Consider the following 17,928-nt stretch of genomic DNA (forward strand, 5'->3'; position numbering starts at 1 on the left):
TTATAAAAACTACATCACTAAGTCCATGTGCAATTATTGAAGTGTAGCCACCTGTGGGAAAGAAATGGTTGACAGTGTAAGCTTTCTAGAATCTTCCTACATCAACTGGCATTAGGGATGCAAACCCCTAGCACAAATAAACACATCTTTTGAATGGGCAAAAAAGACTTTTTCATGAAAGTGGAGGCTAGAAAAATCTTACAAGGAGAGAGACTGAGATTCCAGTACTCATTACACCAAGGCATCATAGGCTATAATCGAACCCGCTTCCCAGAGGGTCCCTCTTAAGTGTTGACCTAAAAACAAATTCGCCAGTTGGCTGGAGCATGCATCCTAAAGTTGCAGCAGAAGTGAATAAGCTTGACTGACTTCAGTCCCTGAAGGGTTCTATCTGTAAATGCAGAAGTGGAAGCAAAACTATTTTTTGTTAGTCTTAAAATGACCCTCATTTTAATAACTAGCCACAGTGTTGGAAGCATGGACTGGGGTCAGTTCTTCAGCTTTTAAGAGCGAAACCATCATGCATTCTTCTATGTTTGTATTTTTGATACTGGATTCATGGAACGTGTCTATATTCTCGAATAATAAGGAAAGTGAGTTTTTATCGTTTTTCTCTGTATGGTACTTAAAGTATTCACAGAGTCTCCTTATTTAAAAACAAACAGGTCTGCAAACTGGATGTGTAGCATTTAAATAATCATATTGAAATTCAGACCTAACAGCGACATTTCCCTGAGTGCTATCAGTTTTTTTGAGAAACTAGAAACTCATACTAAACAACCAAGAGTATTCATGAGTACATGCTGCCTTCCAATAAGTGTTTTAATGGTGTGGGGGTCAGTTTGCCATAGGTGGGACAGTTATTTATTTTCCTGAATTGCTGTCTAGTTTGGCAGTATTTCATCACTTGGTTTTAGTTTGTCGGAGATCTTTGAATCATTGCCATTTTTTTTTTTTTTTTTTTTTTGCATCTGTAGCCCCAGATGAAATATTTGAGAGAAGCAAACCCAAATATGGTGGGTCCTATAGTATCAGCTTTGGAAAATGTAGGCATGCGGGTGTTTTTTACTTTAGAGGTAACTGGTCTGTTCCTGTTTACAGAGAAAATACCAGTAAAGGACTTTTAAAGGTAGTCTCTATTTTTTTCTCCTTCTCTTTCTCACCATCACTAAATAATATTTACTAAGCACTCACCTGGACATAGAACTGTGCTGGGCAGAGTACAAGACAAATGCAAAATCCCTGTGATTACTCCCCCAGGAATGAGCAGTCTCAATCCTGGTATACTGAAATGGGCACTGTGTAGAATGCTGAGATAATAATTTTCCAGATGGCAAATCAACCCAAATTACCAATGTACTTAAACAGTGTGTTCTTTTTGAAAAAACCCAACAAACAAAACTACATGCTCTTTGAGATGGGAATTTTGCTTTTTTTTAAAGAACCCGAGAGATGATCAGATACATTGTGATATAAGTTGATTTTGGCATATGTGAATCATTGGAAGGGTGGTGATATAGTTATGTTTATTGCAGATGTGAAGAAAGGCCCTCGAACAACTGCCAGACAAGAAAGGGAATATAAGTGACTTGTAGAAAAAGCATTCGTAGAAACGTGCTATGTGCAAAATAGCAGAAAACAATCTCAGAGCGCAGGATATTCGTGTGGTGGCGTTTATGGACTTTTTTGAGAAATACTTGGTTATTTTTGATCCCGTGGATTCTTGATTGTAGCATTTAATGAGATATTTAAAATATTAAATAGCTGGGTATGGCAGTGTGTGCCTGTGGTCCCAACTACTCAGGAGGCTGAGGCAGGAGGATTGCTTGAGGCCAGGAGTTGGAGGCTGCAGTGAGCTATGATAGTGCCTATGAATAGCCACTGCACCTCAGCTTGGGCTACATGGTAAGAGCCATCTCTGAAAAGCAAAATTTAAAAAAATTGGTTATATTTATATTTAAATTGTGATATTTATTGTAGCCATTAAAAGTAATATTGTAGTCATATAAAAATGTGACTACAGATAATGCCTTACCTATTTCTTAGGTGTCTTGATACAGTTCTTTTGTAACCATTTCATTGACTAGTCAAAGCCTTATAGAAAATAGAAATCTCTGGTTTAATTTTACTGTATTTTGAGATATAGTTTATTTATGAGTTTGGAGGACTTTTTGCTACTGGAAATCAGTGACCCATAAATTCAGTCACTGATTGTATTACCCTATTATCTTAATTTCCCCCAAAGAGATACTCTTCTGCCCCCTCCCCATGGTTCCTTTCTCCCTCCCTCTTTGGGAGGAATTGAGTCAAAGGACAGCGTCACTAATCAAAAAGCATTTATTGAGCTCTAAGTAAAAGCATTCCACGTACTTTTTTCTCCCTGTACTCCCGCACCTCTCCTTGCTGTTTGTGTATCATTTTTAGGGTTAAAATGGAACTATTGTTAATTTTCACAACATTTAGTTTTTCAATGCTAGTAATGCCAACTCAAGTTGTTGACTTCATTATTATTTATAATTGCTTTTCATATATCTTATTTCACTTTTTTGGATAATTTTGAAAACAAGAGACATACATTTACACTTGAGTTTGCGTTTGTAAGAATGTTTTTGCTATGTGATACAGCTTATTTTGCTATCAGTGTCTAACAAATAATGGAGTAGCTGTGTGTTTTGACCAGTTTATAAGTAAAGGTCAATTTTGTGCCTATGGTGATTACCTTAGCTTATTCTAGACTTTTGGCTAATTCTGGTAATTTCCCACGAAAGAGTATATTTAGCAGAAAAAGAGTTCATTCTTAATCACAGTGGGTTTTTTTTTTTCTTTTGCATTGGAGACTGTTTAATTTTAAAAGTGATTTATCTCTCTCTTTTAAGCAAAAACTAAAAGGCTATGAAAAAACATGGCAAAGTCAATCTTAGGAGTAGACGAGTGATTTGATGGGAGAGATAGGAAAAGGGCTACATGGTGGGGAAAGGGAAGAAGGCCTTTGATGATCACTAACTGAATAATTTTAGGAGAGGCTCACTTTTGATTCGTCTGTAATAAAATCTGCAATGAAGCCCTCCTATTGCAGCTTCAAAGAAAATGGTGTTTCTGTTTTTGGTAGCAAGAAGATTAAACGTTACTTTAAAAGAACCTGTCTTTAAACCCCATACTTACAGTGTTGATTTTTTTTCAGACCCCAACTGTAAACTTGAAGACAAGACTGAAGATGGAGAGGCGCTAGATTGTAAGAAGAGGCCGGAAGACGGGGAGGAGTTGGAAGACGAGGCTGTGCACAGCTGTGACAGCTGCCTCCAGGTGTTTGAATCACTGAGCGATATCACAGAACACAAGATTAATCAATGTCAACTGACAGGTAAACAATACTTACCACTTTTTTGTCTTCTTGTACTGTTCTATTTCTGATTTTTTCAGTTTGTTCCTTTATGTGATTTTCTCTTCAAATTATTTTATTGCTACACTTGAATACCTAGCTAAGTCTAGAGGTGCTTTTGAAAGAATTCTGAGGTGGCTGTTTGGGGTAACCTCAGTGTCACAGCCCTCTTAGATTTTGAAATGCACCTAGATGTTAAGAGCTAATGAGTGTATTTTCTTTTTTAATTTTTTTTACATGATGCCATTTAGGAGCAGAACGTGAATATTGGATGACTAATATATTTTAAAAATCCTTTGCATACCTTTTCAAAGACAGCATGAGAAAGGAACATGTTAGCTTAGATAACATTTCCTGAAGGAAACCTTTCTGATCACCCTCTGCCTGAGTTAGCCATGTTGTTTTGTGTTCCCATAAAGTTTAATGTTTATCCTTGAGCACCACAGTTCTCACTGGGTATGTTCATTTTTCCATCTCACTCGTTAGACTGGAAGCTCATGGATGGCTGAAATTGTGTCTTATTCGTTCTTGCATTATCTAAGCCTAGCACAATACCTGGCCTATAGTAGGTACTCATTAAGGCTGGGAAGTTATTCTGCTATGCAGTTCCTTGGAAGAGACATATTTAAAGCAACATGTTGCATAGCATGTTTGATGTAATGGCTAAATAAAACTGGGACTCAGTTTACCAAATATCTACCCCCTTTAAAATATATCCTACAAGAACGCATTCTATGAGCCTGGGTAGGGCATTTTACATAGAAGTCTGTAAGACACACATCATTCCACTCTTCCTGTTTGAAGCTGATGCCACTCCTTTGTGTGTGTATGTGTGTGTCTCTCTGTCTCTGCCTCTTATTTTCCCAGCACAAATCTTTCTTCAATTAAGTGAGTATGGGAAATGTGTTTACTGGACAAGTGGTTCTCTGTGTTCCATAGCATATTCATATTTTTATAAGATTTTAAAGTGTATTCTATTTTAACAAGGTTTTCTGAATGGATTATTGTGGAATGTTGGATTAAATCCATTAAATAGACTTCTTTATTAAAAGTGCCTTGTGGCTGTTCTCTTCAAAAAGGGATTGCAGTGAGCAAGTTTATTAGGCCCCAGAATCATCTTCCTTTCAGAAAACCCATAAACATTTTCTGGAACTAAAGTTTGAGAATCGATGTTGCTTATATAAATATTGGCCATACATATATATTTTACAGTTTATATATGCTTCTAGGGAGCAACTTTTATTTTGATACAATCCCAAACATACAGAAAACTTAGAAAATGGATATAAGGAACTTCCGTATCATTTATCTGATTCACCAGTTGCTTACATTTTTCTCCATTTACTTTATTATTCTCTTTTTCTCTCTCCTATAGCATTTCTTTCTTAATCATTTGAGAGAAAGTTGGAGACATCACACCTCTATAAATATATCCTTTGTATTTCTGAAGCACAAATCTATTCTCTTACATATCTATAGTATACTTACTGAAACTGAGGTTAGTCTTTAGGCCAGGTGTGGTGGCTCACACCTGTAATCCTAGGGAGGCCGAAGCAGGTGGATCATCTGAGGTCAGGAGTTCAAGACCAGCCTGACCAACATGGTGAAACCCCATCTCTACTAAAAATAAAAATTAGCCAGGTGTGGTGGCGTGGGCCTGTAATCCCAACTACTCAGGAGGCTAAGGCAGGAGAATTGCTAGAACCCGGGAGGCATAGGTTGCAGTGAGTCGAGATCACGCCATTGCACTCCAGCCTGGGCAACAAGAATGAAACTCCGTCTCAAAAAAAAAAAGTTAACGTTTAATACAAATAGATACTACTATCTAATTCACAATCCATATTTAAATTTCAGCAGTTGTTTTAATAATGTCCTTGGTAGCTATTTTTTCCCCTCATCCAGGATTCAGGATCATGCATAACATTTAACTGTCATCTCTTTTACCTCCTTTAACCTGGAATGTTCTCTGAGCCTCTCTTTGCCTTTCCTGACTATGACATTTTTGAAGAGAAGCTACCAGTTAGTTTACAGAATACCCATCCATTTGGGTTTGTCTGATGTTTCCCAAGGATTAAATTCAGGTTACATAGGCTCCTGTAGTATTCAGGCTCCAAAGAAGCCAGAATCACCAAAGAAGTGATAGGCATCCTTCTCAGTGCATCAGATCGGGAAGTACATGATGTTAGTTTGTTACGATGTTGATGATGTTAACATTGAATATTTGTTTAAGGTGGTGTCTGCCAACAGTTTCCATTATAAAGTTGCCATTTTCTCTTTCTCCATGGTTAATAATTTGTGGGAAGATAACTTTGAAACTATATAAATATCTACACTTCATAAAATGTTTTGTTTACCTACTTTTTTTTTTTTTTTTTTTGTGAGATGGAGTCTTGCTCTGTTGCCCAAGCTGGAGTGTCGTGGCACGATCTCAGCTCACTGCAACCTCTGCCTCCTGGGTTCAAGTGATTCTCCTGCCTTAGCCTCCCAAGTAGCTGGGACTACAGGTGCACACCACCATGCCCAGCTAACTTTTTGTACTTTTCAGTAGAGACAGGGTTTTGCTGTGTTGGCCAGGCTGGTCTCGAACTCTTGGCCTCAAGTGATCCGCCTGCCTTGGCCTCCCAAAGTGTTGGGATTATAGGCGTGAGCCACTGTGCTCAGCCATACTCACTGTTTTTAGGTCTATTGCAAGTTCATAATTTATCTATGTGTTAGCCTACTGTAATATTCTTTCTTATTCATTTATTTGTATATTCATGTTACCGTCATCTTTTGGGTTTTTATTTTATTCAGTCAGTCATAATTCATTACTCTCATTGTATTGATACCCAGATTGCCATAGATCTAGCCAATAGGAGTCCCTTCAAACAGGATCCTGTATGTGTTTAATATGCCTCCATCATTGTTTGAGAACTTTAGTTTCTGGTGCAAATTGATGCTCCAGTATCATCATGGTCTTTTCTTGTCCTAGTCCTGCAATCAGCCAGCAATTTTCTTTTCTTTTTCTTTTCTTTTTTCTTTTCTTTCTGCTGGTTCTTTATGAGGACAAAGGTATTTAGAAACCAAGATATGGATACTATGTATAGTCAGTGCTATAAGTATACCATTACTTATAGACCTCAGTAGACAGAAGTAGGAAATGTACATGCATACTTACTATAATATATAATACACATATAATATAATTCATAAGATTCACCCATATGCAAGTATATACACATACGTGTATTTTTCTCTACCCAATAAAAAAACCGTGTGTTCATACTGATACGTCCCATTCAATTCAGTACCTCAGGTATATCCTAGTCTTTCTCCTTTGTGTATCTCACTGCCTTCTTTAACAGACAGAAACCTGGCTTCCGTTATCCTTAGTAATGTGTTCACTCATTTGCTTGAGCCTAGAATATACAGTAAGTGGTTTCAAAATTGCTTACTGATACCACCATGATAGGCAAACTGAGTTTAATATTGGTTTATAATTGTTAATGCTATAATTTTTAGTGCAACATTTACATAGAGTGAAATTCATAAATTATAAGTATACAATTTGGTGAACTTTGGCAAAATAAATACACCTATGTGACACGCCCTTCTTAAGATATAATTTCGTTTCAGAAAGTTCCCTCATGCTTCTTTCTGATCAATAATGCCCCACTGGAAGTAACCAGTTTTTGAGTTGTTTTAACTATAGATCCATTTTACCTATTCTAGAACTTCTTATAAATGAAATTATACGGCGTGCGCCCTTTTTTAGTGTGTCCAGCTTCTTTTGTTCAGCATGATGTCTATGAGATCCATTCATACTGTTGTGTATATAAGTAGTGTGTTTCTTTTTATTGCCGTGTAAGATTCTATTATATGAACATATCATTATTTGTTTTACATTCTCTTGTTAGTGGATACTTTGATTATTTTTAGTTTTTGACTATTATGAGTAAAATTCATAATAGTCAACTTTCTATATGGATCTTTTTGTGGACCTATGTTTTATTTCTCTCATTAGGAATAGAATTGCTGGGTCATTGGGTGAAGGGCATGAGATATGATATAGTTAATCTCTATTAGAAACTTGTAAACCCCTTTTCAGAATGATTGTGCCATTTACACTCCCACCAGCAATAGATGAGAGTTCTGGTTGTCGTACGTGCTTACTAACTTTTATATTGTCCATCTTTAATTTTGACATTCTGTTGGGCATTTATTGGTATTTTTTGTGGATTTTCTAGCTCATATATATTTAATTGGCTTCATTTAAGGTGTATTTTTCCTAGAACATATCATTTTGGGAAAATCCCATTAAATGCAGATAATTAGTAAGATGCCATTTTCAGTAGAATAACTGGTGCTTTAAACAAAGCTTTGCTCATGTAGAATCACCACTAACATTAGGATAAAGGCGTGGGAACTTCAGCATGCCCACTGGACTGACATGGCAGTGAGTATTAATCTAGCAAGAAATCCTGTCTTTGGTAAGAGTGGGTCCTCTCTCATGTTAAAAGTTATTTTAAAATTCATATAATTTAGAAAACAACCTTCAAGTTCTACTTAGTGAATAGTTAATTTTTACTGAGTGTCTGCGCTATAGTTATTCTTATGTTCAGATCTATGAAATTGAATCGAAGCAAAAGGCATTATTTCTGTCTCATACAACTTTAATAATATCTGTGCAGGAAGTGCTGAAGTTTCCACACATGGTATGGCAAAGATTATGAGTTAAATTTTTTTAAAAAACTGATAAAATGTTTGGTTTATTTTGGTCTGAAGCTTTCTGAAAGTAGGGAATCTGTTCTGTGGTCACATACTACAGAGGTTAGTCAAAGGTAGAAAAGAAGAGGCTGTGCGTGGTGGCTCCTGTCTGTGATCCCAGCACTTTGGGAGGTTGAGGTGGGCAGGAGATTGAGACTAGCCTGGCCAAAATGGTGAAACCCCATCTCTACTAACAATACAAAAAAGTTAGCAGGGCATAGTGGCACACGCCTGTAGTCACAGCTACTTGGGAGGCTGAGGCAGGAGGATCACTTGAACCCAGGAGGCGGAGCTTGCAGTGAGGTAATATCGTGTCATAGCACTCCAGCCTAGGCGACAAGAGTGAAACTCTGTCTCAAAAAAAAGAAAAAAAAAAAACAAACAAACAACCAAACAAAAAAAAAACTAGAGTCTTACTTGTCATCTGATGGATTTTATTTTCCTGTTGATTGTTGTTCAGGATGATTTCTTTGGGATGGTGGTATATTCGGGAGGCAAAGTAGAAGTGGAGGCCAAGGAGGAAGCAAAAAAAAAAAAAAAAAAAGGGAGAAACGAAGTCAGGAATGATCCACGTTTGTTGAAGGTGTTAATGTTGAAGCTTGAGTTGGCTGAAGGTTACCCTCCAGTCTGATCTGGAAAAGATTAAAGACACTTGAAAGCATTTTAATTAAAAAAGTAATGTGATGCTTTTGCCTTCTTGCTTGGTTAGAGCCTTTTAGTCTAAGTTGGGAGGTCTGACAGTTCCAGTGTTTGCTTCCCACTGCTTGAATTCACTCTTGTTGCTGCTTCCCCACCCCTTACCCCCCGGCTGACAAAGTGCTGCATTTAGCAAAGGAAGGTATTTTTATATATACATTCTTTTTTTGCCTCTTGGTTTTATTACTTTTTTCTTTCCTTGTGTTTTTTTATTTTTTTTTAAATTCGTTTTGCCTAACTTCATTCAGCCCTATTTGCATCTTTGCTGATTTTCCTCTAATTCCGGCCCTTTCTCTAAGATTCTTAATTTCCTTGTCCATATTTTCTCCTTTCCTTTCTCCCCGCCTGTTCTGTGGTCTTATCTTGCCGCTTTCTCAATTTATTCTTTGTTCCTTGTGGATTCCCTTCTATTAATCTTGAAGTCATTCCTGACGTGTTTGGCCCTACCCAGCTAGACCATTGCCTGAAGACTTTTTGATGAACAATCTGTGTAAAGCAAGAGGGAATCCTGAGCAGTGTGCTAGAGGGTTAATTATAGAGTACGATTAGAAGTGAAAGCTATCTTACAACTTGTTGATTTGCAAAATAACAGAAAAGGGATATATTCTATGTTCTGATGCCTGTGTGGGTTACTCAGGGTAGTTCTGTTATGAGAGAGCCATAGAAACCCTGCCTTAGTTTCTTCCCTTCTTTTAACTGAGGGTTTTCTTGGTAACTTAAGATCTGTTCCTTTGGTGACTTTCATCCCCAAGGGTGACGCACATTCCTTGGAGAGCCTGCCTTGATGAAACCCTATTCACTCCATATCAAAAGTCTTGAAACTGAGCCAAGGCCAGACCAAGCCTTTGGAGATGAAGGTCAAATACAGAAGAACAAGATGATCAATTCTAGACCCAGATTTGAAGGTCAGCTATAAGATTATGTGCCAGGTCAAATAATGATTAGCTGTCCATGTGGACTGAAAGTTTAGACAGTGGATCCTGCAGGGATAAAGAAAATGCGAGTGTCACACACAGCTCATGGAGTCTGTCACTGAGAGGGTATTCTAGAATGTGGACAGTTTTCTGGACAAGCATCCTTGATCTAAGAAAGAACAGAACAGTCCCTGAAGATAGCAAAGGATGTGGTGACACTCACAGATGAGTTCTTTCTCGTTTGTCTCATGGTGCAATTTTCCTGGATTCTACAGTCCCAACATGTATAAGTAAGTTATGTATCCTCCCTGCTTGAAGGAATAGGGGGAAAGGTGAAAGAAAAAATTAAATCCCTCTCTTCGATTTTAGCAATTCATGGAAACCACCTGTCTTGCCCCAGCCTTGCTGTCTTTTTCCTGGAGGCTAGGAAGGCAGGGGAATCAACACTCTAATGCTGTTGGGACTCTCTGATGCAGAAGACAGATTATCAAAATATATATTTAAAGAAGGAAAAGCACAGAGAACCTCTCATTTTACTAATCCACAAACCCTATCATTTCTTGCCAATTCCCTCAGGGGGTGGGGAGGGCTGGAAGCCAGAGGGGTCTCATCACACTGCTCAACAAAGATTTAATAGCAGGGTGCTATGGGGAAGGCTGAGATTACAGAGACTTTGTTATGCTTACAAAACTGAGTAAGAACTAGCATTGTAAATCATCAAAACTAAGCTACACTTAACAGGATAAATGTGTAAAGTGCATTGGTAATACTCTGTGCTTGTTGTTCTGAGTCATTTTTCTCTTCTCTCCTGCTAATTTGCAAACTTGAGTTGTCTGTTAAGTGTTCTTTCACATCATTAATGTGAATTGCCTGGGCGTAATTGCAGAAAAAACTAAATAGCATTGTATTAGTTCTTAACCCTCTGGTCTATACTATTGGTAGATGAGTGTGTAGAAATATGTGTGGTAGTAATTCTGCTGTAGTTTTGGGGAACATATTTGTAGACCAGATGTATAAAGCCCTACCCAGGGTTGTGGCTTCTTTACAAATATTCTTCCTGTTCACATTTTTTAGGAAAATGAACTGAATTGATGAGTGGATGTTGTTCATCAGTGTAAAGTAGTACGTCCGTTTAATTTTGATTTAAATCTTATGAAACTTCCTGGAAGCTTCATACAATTTTTGTGAGCTGAAAACTTCTACACATCTGGAATATCCTTATTATTTGACCAAATAATTTTTTTTAAATGTGAAAGTGAGTATACATGTGTCATATTGTTGTGGCGAATTAAAGACTGGTTCATTCCAATGAACAATAAAGTGCTCTAACAGCTAGTTCTGTTGGCAGTGGGAATAAGGGAGATGAGTAGTTTACAGAATGAAGCATCGTTTTCGTAAAAGCAGATTGAAACTGCTTAGAACCCTTTTTTTGCTGTTTTCCTTATCAAACCATTAGTTGAAATAAATTACATGAAATAAATGTGATATTTTAACTTTTTAGTTCATATTAATTAGGCTTAAGGCATTGTAAGTTTTATTTGCATATTTCTATATTAATTTCTATATTAATTCATTATTCATAGTTTGTTATTAATCATTTATATGTTATTAATTTATCTGTTTCTATATTAGGCTTAAGGCACTATAAGTTTTATTTTCCTGTTTCCTTCCATTTTGATCAGTTCCTCATTTTGTACCTAAAATATGTTTGTTTTTAGCCTACTTCATTCTCCAAATCTCCCTAAGCCCCCAAAAATGCAGTTTCATGGCCTCCATAGATTCCATTCTCCAGTCCATCTCTATATGTATTTTACTTTCAGACTAGTGATTTCTAAATGCACTGTCACAATATGTATTTACTAATACATTACATATATACATGCATTATACAACATTCAGAAAAATAGAAATTAAAAAATGAGGTAAAGATGAAATAAACAGAGTTTAAAAATAATTTTATGTTATTTTGAAGTCCTGGTCCATGTTTGTTTATTTTGGTAATTCATTTTAATGGCTGTTAAAACTGAAAAAATACTTCACAAAACCTCCAGAGAGAATGTATGTTAACTCTTTCCCATGAGGTTGTTATCAATGGTGGGTATAAGTTCATATTTCAAAGAACTTTCCTGATAATCTCACTTCTGTGCTTTTGTTTTGCCAACTTCCAGTCAGCTCTGATGAAACTGTTTTTCCCCCTCCCCTTTCCCTTTCATATGGTAGGTGACAAGGAGCTTTTACTTGGTGTGGAAGGGCCAGATTTGCCGTTTTCTTGTTGATTACTTGTGCTTGACTATCAATATCCTGCAGTTTTTTTTGCAGAAAACTTTTTTTTTTTTTTTTTTTTAATTTTTAAGTAAAAGTATGGGAAATTTTATTTATGACTTTGGAGTAGGGAAACCTTTTTTTTTTAAATTTATTATTATTATACTTTAAGTTGTAGGGTACATGTGCATAACGTGCAGGTTTGTTACATATGTATACTTGTGCAGAAAACTTTTAGAATCAGTTATCACAGTTTGAGGATTTTGCATGAATTAGATTAGTTAAAATTAAATATGCTGATCCATAAGTCTGCTTTGCTGGACACCGTAGACTGCATTAGTATGAGATGGGATGAAAGGGGCTGGAGAAGCCAGCCCACCCAGCTGACTGGAGTACTGTTTATCTCCTTGCTCTCAGGGAAGTCTGGTTACTACCTGGATGGCTGTTTCTGATTAGTGTCTGTTCTGATTGGTTTCTAACTATTCAGAGTATCCTCTCTCCTGCAGGATAATGTACCCTGTACTTTAGAGACCATTGTTCTTGACTATCACTTATTTCATGAGGTTAAAAAAAAGCTCACCAAATCTTTGCTCCTCTCAGTTTTAGAGAAAGTGGTGGGGCTGAGTGTGTCACTTTGTTCAACTGTTAGGGCTCCGACCGAGTTCCTCCATGCAGTTACCAAACACAAAGTGATCATCCGTAGTTGGTTCCGACTTCTGAACTGTAGGCTGAGTACGCTTCCTCTTCCAGTTTTGGAGGTAGGGTCAGTTCAATCATTACCTAGTATAGAAGCTTTGTTATTTTCACATCAATTTTGCTGCAGCAGAATTTTTTGAATATTAGGACCTGGTCTGCCATTCTCTTTTTGATTTGTAAAATTGTAAAATTTGTAAATTTGTAAAATTTGTAAAATTGTAAAATTTGTAAATTTGTAAAATTTGTAAAATTGTAAAATTTGTAAATTTGTAAAATTTGTAAAATTTGCTACCAAAACATGGATATGAAATAATTATTTTTAGATCTGTTATTTTCTGAAAGCTCTTTGAATGCTTGTGAGTATTGTAATTGGGATTTATGAAAGGACTGCCTGTACTGATGAATGTGTTTTCCCAGTATAAGTGATGATCTATTACATTAATTAACTTACTAAAATTAAGTTTGGATTTTGAAAGGGTAATGTAAGAAATATTTCTCTGTAATTTTGATATCTATATTTTATTAGGTATTTTTACTTTTAGCCTGCTTGGATAACTTGTGATTCATAAGAAAGCTACTGATTATGAATGAAAAGTTCTTGAAGGATGTAATCTCCTAGAAATTGAAAATAAATGGGTGTATTCACTTTAATTTTTACAAGTAAAACCTAAGTGGAGAATATCTTATATTAGTTGTAACAGTATTCATAAATCACCTGTTTCTTGACTAATTTGAGTTTTTAAAAATTACTCTTTTGAAATGAATGGAATTCAAGAAGAAAATTAGCATTATTTGTCTGTATATAAGAAAATGTTACCTTTGGATGTCTGCAGAACCACAGCCATTTTATATAAATTGTTTTGCCTTAGTTGTATAATTAATGATGGATATATAATGATCTAACTGTGTGGTTTCAGGATTCATTTGCCAAAAATTGTAAATAAAATGTCAAGAACACAAGCCATGGGAGAATATCTTCAAGAATTTCTCCCATGTCCTTGATGGTCATTGATGGTAATTAAAGCTGTCAGTTTGTCCCTGTGGAGAAGTATAAAAATTATAAATGAAGGGCTGTATTTGGGATGTGGAGACAGTGTGGTCTCTTTTGTGGGGAAGAGGAATTAAAAGAGACCCACTATTTCTTAGGCCCTCTGCAGTCATTTATTTGGTCTATCTCGTAAGCACCAATGTTTAGCTATTTAGATACAGTTGTATGCACATAAGGGCTCTGCCACATTTAACCTGTTTTCAAATGTGAAATTCAACATGATAAAACATGATAAAATGTTGAATTTTTTTTTTTTTTTTTTACATTTTTGCTTGACTCATGTTGTTTTTCATGTTCTCTACTTAAGATGCTCGTGACCTTTATCTGTTTCCTTTTATAAGGAGTGGGTTACTCAAAAAGCTGCTAAAAGTAGACTATTTCCACACCCTTCTCTTTGTGCTAAGTCTATGTCTGGGGATCTTGTCTTTAGGGAATGGTAGCAATGTCACAGAGATCTATGACCTCTTAATAGGTCTTGGGAGGGGAAGGCAGGAATCATTCTACACTGTGCCTCAGGGCTTAGTTCCTTTAAACTTCAAGGAATTGGACTGGAACTCTTCACTCCTCCTTTCTTTCGGTTTTACCTTCAGGGGAAATTGATCGATTAGAGGTGATTATTCACAAACTCTGAACCCTTTCCCCATCTTTGTTCCAACTGGAGCTTCTCAAAGTTTAAAGGGATTGTGTCTCCTGGGTGAATTGTAGAATGAATTTAAGTAGATTATTGGGCAGAACTCTTTGAACACACATTAAAAGTGCTAAAAAAATATATTTGGAACAGAAGAAAATATTTGAAGCAAAAGGGTAAGGAAACATTCATTTCAATATAATTATAATGTAATTATATGGGTTATTTTTGAGCAAAAGATTAGCTGTTAGAATGTAGAATCATAGTGCTTCAAACCAAGAAAATAACAGGGTCAATGCAACAAATGGGCAAATGTTCAAAATCTGAAGGGTGAGTAAGAACCCAATAGGACCAAAGACAATCATAAGAGATTGGGTGTATGTAGGTCTTCTATTAAACATGGCAATATTCTATTAATTGATGGCTCTCATTCTTGTTTTCTAACTTAACAAGAAAGGGTATATACCTATTCTCTTTTGTTTTCTTTGTATGTATAATATATTTGCCTTATGGACACTATATCATACATGAAATATATTTAATACCACATCAATTTAATCTCCGCCCCCTTTTGTTTTGTTTTGTTTTGTTTTGTTTTAAATCTGACTCTTAGACTCTACCTACTCACGGAGCAGAATTAGCTCCCCCTGGTGACTAAATAAAAACGTAGACAGGATGTTTGGGGCCATGAGCTTCATTAACTTCAGCCTTTAAATGCATAGTTAATATTAGTATGTGTATAGTAGGCATGTACAGTGACCTGCTTTTCAAGTAAAAATTCCAATTAGTCTTGAGGAATGTTGATTTTAATGTCAGTTTATCTATGTAATGAAGACTCATCCATCTTATGTGGCTTTCTTGGAGTTGTGCCCATTTTGATGACCTCAGACCTCTTGGTTTTCTGCTGTAGGAGATACTAGAATAGAAGGTAGATATTCAGATCTCTTGTGAACTAGGAGCTGGTTATAAAAGCAGAAAATAAAATTAAGAGCAGCCATCAATTTAACTATCTCTATCATTCTTGCAAAATAGACTTATAGAAAAGATTGTCATTGTTAAAAAAATTTGAAAGAAATACTGTTTTAGAAAAAACACTATTATACATTCAAACACTAAGATATATTTTTTGCTTGTACCAACAAAACGTTTTTCCATTTAATTTATGAATTATTTAAGGTGTATATTTTTATTACTCAGATTGCCTTTAAACTTAACTTTTTCTATTTTATAAAACTGTTCCCCCTCATAATTAAATTATCAGGTTGACAGACTCTTGAGAATGCTTTTATAATCTTTTAAAAAAGAAATCTGTCAAATCTATTATATACTTAATATTTCTTATACCTAATTTTATTTTCTATGCAAAGTATTTGCTTTTCACCAGTGTTTTATGCTGGTTATTAAAAAGCCATGTCTTGTGGCTGTAAGATCTGATTTAATATTTATATTCAATATTTTATATATTATGCATTTAAAGGGAAAGATTTACAATTTTATGTGGATCTCATATTTGAGTTGCTTCTTTGTTCCTCTTGTTCTGAATAGTTTTCTATACTTTTCTACCCCTCTTTTTTTTGCTTTTCTTCCTTTTCCAAGGCCATAGGTTTTGGGCACAAGCCTTAGTCCATTGATTTGTTCATTTCTTTTGTTTTTCCAGCAAAGTGTCTCCCTGTTGGGAGAAAGAATACCATCTTCTAACCTCAATCATTTCTTACCATCCCCTTCTGTGGCCTGCAGAAGCCTAAGCGGAGCTTCTCTTGGCGTTATTGATACTATTTTGTCACTTGGCTTGAAGCGATGGTTATGAAGCAGATTAGATGAACACAGCATCCCCTTCCCCCAGTTAATTTCTGCCTCCTTCCATTACCGCTAACTTCCTTCTGCAAGCAGTCTGCCTGCCCTTTGCAATTCATTAGTCCCAGTGCCTAGCAAAAGAGCAAAGAACCATGCTTTGCTTTAACTTTCGCTAATGGTCACTCACAGATGGAACTTAAGTTGGTGCCTGACAGCTATATAGTGATAGCTTTCTTCTTATGAACACCAGACTACAACTGACAAGTGCTTAATAATATAAATATTATTATATGGAGTAGATATTGCAGTATGGCTTAATAAAATGTGAAGTGTATGGCACCATTTCTTGCTACACTAAGAAGACCATCCACAAGTAGTGAAATGAATAGCACCTCCCAGTAGTGTGTTTTCCCAATACCACTGTGCATTTATCAACAATTCAGTTCAATAAACATCTGTTAAGATCCTACTCTTTGACCAATAAATCCTGGGAATACGGGTTCCAGGATATTCTGGGGAAAAAAATAATTTTGGAGGGTGTCATTAAGGCCAACTTGGCACATCGGAGTGGTTTCCTGGAGCACATGATATCTTTAGTGATGAGCGAGAGTTAGCCAGGCCAAGAAAGGGAAAGAGGTGCTTCAGGTCGACAGAAGAGAAAGAATGGGAAAGAGGTGTGAAGCAGCATAGAATCTGCTGGGCAATTTTAAGCCATAGAAAATGTGTAAGATGGAGAATTAATGAGAGAATAAGAATGTATTAGTTATTTTGTATAAAAACAACAGGCATGTATTTTCTCAAAGTTTCTATAGGTCAGGAGTTTGGCAGCAGCTTTTCCCGGAGATCCTGATCCAGAGTTTCTTATGAGGTTGCCATCAAGGTGTCAATCAGGGCTACAGTTACCTGGTGGCCTCGACGGGGCTGGAGTATCCACTCTTTTTTGTTTGAAATGGAGTCTTGCTCTGTTGCCCAGGCTGGAGTGCAGTGGTGTGATCTCGGCTCACTGCAACCTCTGCCTCCCAGGTTCAAGTTATTCTGCTTCCCCAGCCTCCTGAATAGCTGGGATTACAGGCATGCACCATCATGCCCAGATAATTTTTATATTTTTAGTAGAAATGGGTTTTTGCCATGTTGGCCAGGCTAGTCTTGAACTCCTGACCTCAGGTGATCCACCCACCTTGGCCTTCCAAAGTGATGGGATTACAGGCATGAGCCACTGCACCCACCCTGGGGTATCCACTTCTTAGGGTAATTGCGTGGCTTCTGCCCGAAGACTTGTCAGGAGGCTTCACTGCAAGGGCCTTTCTATAGGGTAGCTCTTGACATGGTGATTGGCTTTTCTCAGAATAAGTACTTTGAGAGAGACAGACAGACAGACAGATAGCAGGCAGAGACAGATACATCAAGATGGGAGCTGCAGTGTCTTTTATGACCTTGTCCTGGAAGTGGCATGACATTACTTCTGCCATAGTCTACTGGTTGCACAGATCAACTCTGGTGTATGAGAGAGAATTATACAAAGGCGTGAATACCAGGAGGTAGGGATCATTGGAAGCCATGTTGGAGCCAGTTACTGCAATGAACCAGGAAAGGAAGGCAAGGTCTGGAAATGGGGAGGCCATGCTAAGAGCTTAAATTTGATTCTCTGGCCTGCATTTTTCAGACTGCTCTGAGGAACTTCACAGATATCAGCCAGGTAGGGGTGGAGGTAGGGAGTTGAGTTAGCGGGATTCTCCATTCCCTGCAACCTGAGCAGCCCAGGATG

General features: G+C 36.8%; 1 protein-coding gene and 1 long non-coding RNA gene across 5 annotated transcripts in view; both read left to right on the forward strand.

The window, feature by feature from the left end:
* LOC105465267 (zinc finger protein 521) overlaps window positions 1-17,928 on the forward strand; it is a 292,362-nt gene that overhangs the window by 26,591 nt on the left and 247,843 nt on the right. For all 4 annotated transcript variants that reach the window (XM_024787831.2, XM_011713605.2, XM_011713620.2 and 1 more), the window contains one exon: window positions 3,182-3,361. Coding sequence is in view for 3 of the 4 variants with exons in the window: in XM_011713605.2 (XP_011711907.2) it covers window positions 3,182-3,361 (180 nt within the window). In the remaining variant the exon portion in view is untranslated. The remainder of the gene's footprint in view (window positions 1-3,181; window positions 3,362-17,928) is intronic.
* LOC139360049 (uncharacterized) lies at window positions 3,368-17,096 on the forward strand. Its single transcript, XR_011617014.1, has 2 exons — window positions 3,368-9,726; window positions 10,810-17,096. It is a non-coding gene; the product is annotated as an uncharacterized lncRNA (long non-coding RNA).

The sequence above is a fragment of the Macaca nemestrina genome, chromosome 19, assembly GCF_043159975.1.
Source record: "Macaca nemestrina isolate mMacNem1 chromosome 19, mMacNem.hap1, whole genome shotgun sequence".
NCBI classification, from domain to species: Eukaryota; Metazoa; Chordata; class Mammalia; order Primates; family Cercopithecidae; genus Macaca; species Macaca nemestrina.